Here is a 6847-nt window from a genome sequence, read left to right as displayed (position 1 = left end):
AGGACTGGCAGGGCTGGCAGAGGGAGTGGGAAAGAGGGTGAGAGAGCCAGAACCCAGAGAGAACAGGCACACCCCAGGGCCCTGCAAGATGGATTTCAAGTTTTACTTTTCTCTGCACATGAACAGATGCACTCATACAAAGATGATAAGAAATAAAACTTCCTGCAACCCTCTGGGAGCTGCTAGGGAGCACTTGGCTAAAATGTCACTCAGCTGAGGACCAGGGTGTGCCCAGAGACATCGTGCCACAGGGGCTCTGTGCTCCTGTAGTCTTGGAAGGAAGGAAGCCAGGAAGAGTTTAGCTGTGAAGCAGCTAAACATCCATTACTCTTGTATACTCCTTTATTGTCCTTCTTAACTAAACAGGATCTAATTGTTATTACATGAAGGACAGAAAAAGGAACACTAGTGGAATATAATTGGGTTTTGCTGAGAGAGATTCCTATATTGTTCTCTCTTCCAAAACACAAACCTCATACTAATATGGAGCTTTTAAAAGTTATTTTATTCATATTCCTGTGCTTTCCCTCAGAGGTGTGCTGGGACTGTTCCTGTGTGCACAGAGTCCCTTTGGCCAACTTCTTGCAAGATTACATCCCTCCCTATTGAAATAATACTTGAGCTGGAGAGAGAGAGAAAGGAGCTTGAGCTGGAGCTGCTGAGTGTAACTGGAAGAAGACTGCAAAGTTTCCAATTTTGGACTATCTTCTCTTTGCCAGATTCCAGATTTTTAAAAGATCTTAGGGCATGCTTTAACCCTCCTCTCCCCCCCTTTTTTTCTTCTCCTCTCTCTTTTTTTCTCAGGCAGCTGAAGAGGGAGTGGGCTAAGAGCTCTATTTATGGTCAGCTGCTCTGGGTTAATCTATGAGATAAGTGCCAGCAGCTCAGGGCTTATTTTTACAGACAGCACTCCCAGTTTGCACGTGATCACGTCATCTACCACTTCGTGTCATAAGGTGGTTTTCATTGATTGTAATGCTTATGAACTTACAATGTAAGGTGATTTTTGTCTTGTTGCAATGTTAGTTATAGCTGGGTTTTTTAAACTAAGAATATTTCAACAAATACATTGTTTTTGAGAAGACTCAGGAGAAGGAGACGTGGCTTTTTGTGTGTATTAAATTAATGCAATGACTTTAAGGAACAAAATCTTTTTGTACTTTGGCAACAGAGATTTGAAAATTGCAAGAATGTTAGCTTGAATTGACAGTTCTGGTGTTGTCCTCCTGAAAATTCACCCAAATCTGTCCATTTTAAACTTGGTTCTCAAATTTCTGTTGTACATAATACATTCCACGTGGAGTCTGAAAAGAAGCCTTCCTGTACTTACTTGACCCAACTGCCTATTATGTTTCAAGACATTGTGTGCTGGGATTCGGAGAAGGTGAGAGTACACATCTCTTCTGCTGCAGATGTTCTCTCTGGTTCCAACTTGAGCTGTGCCAAAAAAAAACACAAACAACTTTATGCTCAGCTTGCAATGCAAAGAAGTTTGGTCAGGGAAAGTTAGAAAGGAGCAGAGCCAGCCTGGATGTTTGGTAGGTATTTGTGCCTGCATCAGACAGCTCCTACAGGATGCTGAGCATGTGTGGTCATGAAAATTTCCATTCTTTCTTTGGAGGAGGATGTCTGAAACATTGGGACTAGATTTGCTGGAGCACTCAGCTTTCAGAGGTGTAGTTTAAATAAAAGTTGTATTCTGAGTTTATAAAAGGTGGAAACTGCATCTCAAGTTCAACATCCAAAAATTGAACACTGGGTCTTTATTTCCTATGTTTTAGTTTCCCTTTCTTAAATGAGATTTTCCTTTACTTCACAGTTAATAGGAAGGTCATATTTTTAGGCAATCAAATATTATTTTTTCCAGTATTATTGTGGTGTAAAAATGGCTGTGAGGTCACATATAGTCCTGCATTTTTTTCCATTCTTAGTTCTGACATTTCCCAACTGAGTGCTCATCTTTTCCACCTGGGCAATTTCGAATTGCCTAGATTTTTTTTTTAAATGTGAAATGTTTATCTAAATCCACTCAGGTTTGTTTTTTTAAAGTTCTGTTTTTAATATTCCTCTCTCTCCTTGTGGATACAGTGGGTACAGCCAGGAGGTGGTATGCTACACTGCAGGTAATATCCCTCAGACCCCTTCTGCACCACGGCTGGTTCGAGCTGGTGTTACATGGATTGCATTGCAGTGGAATAAAGTAGAAGGATGTACACCAGAGGAAGTGATTTCCTACACCCTGGAAATTCAGGAAGAGGATAATGTAAGTACTGTGTTGCTGTAAAGTATACTGTATGATTTAGGCTGTGCTTTCATTTGTTAATTCAGGATCGTTGAGAAGACTGAGGATTGTGGAGGGTCTTTTAGTAGTACTGGGTATTTGGCAGGATGGAGCTGTGTGCTAAAAATCTGCACTGTCACCCATGATTACTTTACAAAGCTTCACAGGAGTCTGTAAGGTATAGGGCAGCTTGTCCTTAGCCAGTTCAGTCTGCCATGTCCTTCTCACTGCTGTGTAGTGTGTTTGCCTTCTGCCATCTGCCACTTCTGATTCTATAACCTATTAAACTGTCATTGTGGTTTTGTGCTTATTTTACAGCAAAATTATATTATTCAGATCAGCTGCAACATCCTTCTAGAAGGAAAATTATTGTGGCCTTCAGCTTGAAATTAATAATAATAAAAAGCACTTGACTATAAAGCCATTTGCTATAATGTGTTCTAGCTACAGACTGTAACACAGAGCACTTTCTCAGGTCCCTCAGTTATGGGAATTTGTTTGGTTTTCTTTTTTCTAGGATAGTGTGTTTCACCCAAAGTACACTGGAGAGGAGCAAGCCTGTACTGTGAAGAATCTCAGAAGAAGCACACAGTATAAATTCAGGGTAAAACCTTATTCCTCTTGGCATTGCATAGTGCTTTCTGTGTCAGGTTGTTTCTAGGTCCTGCAGAGACCCTTCAGTACTACCTGTAAAACCATATCATAAAATACCAATTTACTTCATACTGTGACTTAAGAGACGGGCCTGTTAATTAACTGTTTTTTTACTTTAATCACAGGAGGTGGGCATTGCTCAGCCTTTTTGAAACAATCATAATTCTCATACCTTGTACTGTCAGGTATGGTGGTGTACAAGTGTGGCTCAGGGCCAGAGCTGGTTGTGGTTGGCTGTATTGCTCCCCAGGAACCTGATCCATGGTCACAAAACCAATCTCACTTCTACAGATTGGAGATAAGGCCATCAGACCTTGTTTTCCTCAGACACCTGTGCTAGCAGAGAGGATAGAAGTGGTTGCCCCTGGGAATAACAGAGCCTCCCAAGTTGAAATGTTCCTGTTAGCTTATATTTACAATTAGCAATTGTAATACATATTTTATTACTCACTTCCTTGGCCATGGATCTGTCCCAGAGACTAGGATGAGCTAATATAGCTCTCAGCAGCCATAAAACGTTGGACCATTTGGGGTTTCCTGTACAATCCCGATCTGCTTAGTCTCTTGGACAGGTCCTTGTATCCTCTCTAAGTTTAGCAACCTTCTCCCTGAAGTCAGCAGAAGATGTTCTTGAGTAGAGACGAAGGATTTGGCTGAGAGTTTTCTTTGTGCACCTCCTACTCATTCTGGGGGCTGTAGATTACACATTTCTTGTTTGCATGTCACGCTACTTAAGCTTTTAATTGTGTTATTGCTGATACTCTGAAATAATTTGCTTTAAATAACAGTTTGAAATACCTCCAAAACAAAAATAGAATAGTTAGTGTCATAATTTTCAGCTTTTATGAGTAAATAACTGACAGTTGCCATACAACTTTGTTTTCAAAGGGAAAACCAGCAGTGCTCTTATCTTAAACATGTCATGGTCTGTTGTTAGTGGAGGGAGGGCAAAAAATCCATGTGGCTTATCAAGAAACAACATGACAGCCTAATACCTGGTACTGGAATCCCACAGGCTTTGTTGGGAGGTGACATACTTCCCAATTTAATGAGATGTGTGTGATTAATAAAACACATCTTGAACTGTCAGAAAAGCAGTTACTGTAAAACAGTGGTAAATTTCTTGTGACTTTGTTTCAGCTGTTTGCTTCTAATGTGGAAGGAAAGAGTTCTCCCAGTGAAGTGCTGGTCTGTACCACAAGCCCAGACAGGCCAGGACCTCCGACCAGACCAGTTATTAAAGGGCCAATAACATCTCACGGCTTCAGTGTGAAGTGGGGTAAGCCAGTTCAGTTCATCATAGAGCTCTTTTGGGTCATAATAAATTAAAATAAAATGGTCAGTATGTACTATAACTTAATTTTTTTCCATGCTGCTTCTCAGTCCAAAATGGAATGTGTTTGGAGATCCTGACAATTTTTTTCACATTTGAAAAGATGTGTAGAGGCTCTTACATTGCCAGAATCAGAAATATTGCTTGTTTTTATTGGCTAACTTGCATTCAAACGTGGCTTCAGGTTTTTCACCTTCTATTTCATGTCCCATTGCAGCATCATTCCAGCTGCTTCGTTTATCCATGGGGAAGCCTCCATGCTGCATCTTCTTCAGTGCTTTCTCCATACATTTTTTTTGTAGCATCAGTATCCAGGTGCCTTATTCTGACTCATGCTGAAAACTAACATCTGCTACCCACTTCTGCTGTAAATTGCTCTTGATCTTGACTTACTAACAACTTGCCTTACTTTTTCAGATCCTCCCCAGGATAATGGTGGTTCAGAAATCCTGAAGTATCTATTAGAGATTTCTCAAGGGAGTCCAGAAGGTAAAGTCAAAAACAAGTTTTCTGCATGTTAATCCATTATGGCTACTATAAAGTACTGACCCTCAGGCTATTATTGTTATTATCATTAATGCAGTAATGTTGCAGATATGGTCGAAGCTGAGTTACATACTTGCAGGGTTCCTGGGAGAGTATGGGTTGGATTTTGGGGAGTTCTGTGTTGTTTTTTTTCAAGTAAGCTCTTTTTCTCTTAATAATGGTGGAATTTTAGGTTATATGGCTGAACATGCTGTTTACTTTGATAGCTTAATATATTTTAGAAATATCTCTATTTGTAAGTACATATATATATTTGTGCATAAGTCTATGTATATGTATGTCTTGAAGTGGGAATAATATTCATAGTAATATTAACACTGACTTTCCTGAAATATATGATTTGTGGAAGACCACTTCCAGAATTTTCCTTCCTCGTAGACACTAATAAACTTCTGGCCTTGTACTTCTCTAAAATTGGATCTATCTCATTTTTTTAGCAAATCAGTGGGAAGTGGCATATAGTGGATCAGCTACAGAATATACCTGTACTCACTTGAAACCAGGCACTTTGTATAAACTCCGGGCATGCTGTATCAGCACCGGTGGACACAGCCAGGTAAGTGTTACTTATCAATAAGTACTATTTGGTTTATGTTTCTCAGAAATTTATCTGCTATTTTTGGTAGAAGATTTCTGCTTTAAAAAGTAGGTGAATATTTTTCCCCTAGCACAGTAAAGCTGCACTGATTGCATTTCGTCTTTGATTGCAGGTTGCTGAATTTTAGTAGACTTCTATGTGTAACTGATGTGTTTTGTTCAGGAAAATTGTGGTTTTCTGAGATTTGGTTTCCTCAGAACCAATCTGAGGGTGTTTATAGCTCTGCTGGAAAAAACTATTATTTATCTGATCTGGCCACTTGCTTGAGAAGTACCACAGACTCTCATGTACATGAGCCTGCACTGACCCAAAGTGGTGACTGAAGATGCAGTGGGCATAGTTTGTGTAACAATTCATTCCTTTTCATGTGGCTGGATTATTCTTTAAATTTTTTTTTATTCTGTTTTCCAGCCACTGATTTCTGCCATTCCCTTCTTTTGATTTTAAAATAAATTCACCAACCTACACTTTTATTCCTCCTGCTTTGCTTTTTTTTTTTCAGTAGTATTTCAGACCTTGATATTATTTTAAAAACAAGGAAAATCAAAATAAAGAGCTTCATATTAACCATCAAAGTTTCCTGTGTTACAATTCTGAGTGTCCTAATGAAAGAAGTCTTTAAATTGCATTTAGAAGTAACATGCTTGATAGCGTCTCCTGTCCTTTATTGCTGATATAAATTTCTATTAAGCAGTTGTTGTAGAAAACAGCTTCTTGTGCCAGTCTCTAATCATGCCTCACTTTGTAGACAGTGTTTGTACTGGAAAGCTAACTTCAGCTCCTCTTCTCTTCCAGTGTTCTGAGAGCTTACCTGTCCGTACGCTGAGCGTGGCACCAGGTCACTGCCGGCCCCCCAGGGTTCTGGGGAAGCCAAAGCACAGAGAAGTACAGCTGCAATGGGGTAAGCTGCTGGGCATCTCACCTTCCACTAATTCTGATCTTGATGGCTTAGTTGCTGAACTTGCCTTAGCTTTTATTTCTGTTGCTAAGCCTTGTGAAAAGTTGCAGCGTGTTCTGTCCTTTAGGTTTGATACCCATTCTTGTTTTAGTCAGAACCCGTCTCTGTAGGTCAAGATCTTTTTTTTCTTCTTTTGTAATATTGATTTAGGGGAAGTGTTTTGCTACTTCTACTATAGGACTTCTCTCATAAAGAGAACATATTTCGGGTGGCTGATGACTTTTTTTGTATGCACCACCACCTTTGGTACTGGGGGGAAAGAAGCTGAGCAGTATTTTTCATCCTCAGAAGAGGATGATAGCCACTGTGTCCTGCTTCGAAGTAACTGGGCACCTCCTAGCATCAAACAGCTTCCCAGGGTGAAAGATCATTGCCTTGGGGAAGCTGTTGCTCTTCCGCATGACAGTCTGACCTGGTGACAGACTAGAGGTAAAAGTAACTTAATTTGCTTTAAAAATGTCAATGCTGAGATGTTGT

At 39.9% G+C, this 6847-nt stretch overlaps 1 protein-coding gene across 1 annotated transcript in view; it reads left to right on the top strand.

Moving 5' to 3' along the window:
* The window catches only part of FNDC3B (fibronectin type III domain containing 3B), a 163114-nt gene that overhangs the window by 112292 nt on the left and 43975 nt on the right, over positions 1 to 6847 (top strand). Inside the window, exons 12-17 of the mRNA XM_010006566.1 lie at positions 2089 to 2263; positions 2799 to 2885; positions 4076 to 4214; positions 4686 to 4757; positions 5252 to 5370; positions 6208 to 6313. Of these exons, the coding sequence (XP_010004868.1) occupies positions 2089 to 2263; positions 2799 to 2885; positions 4076 to 4214; positions 4686 to 4757; positions 5252 to 5370; positions 6208 to 6313 (698 nt within the window). The remainder of the gene's footprint in view (positions 1 to 2088; positions 2264 to 2798; positions 2886 to 4075; positions 4215 to 4685; positions 4758 to 5251; positions 5371 to 6207; positions 6314 to 6847) is intronic.

This window comes from Chaetura pelagica, unplaced genomic scaffold (genome assembly GCF_000747805.2).
Source record: "Chaetura pelagica isolate M959 unplaced genomic scaffold, ChaPel_1.0 scaffold341, whole genome shotgun sequence".
Taxonomy (NCBI): Eukaryota; Metazoa; Chordata; class Aves; order Apodiformes; family Apodidae; genus Chaetura; species Chaetura pelagica.
This window is presented reverse-complemented; position numbering and strand designations above follow the sequence as displayed.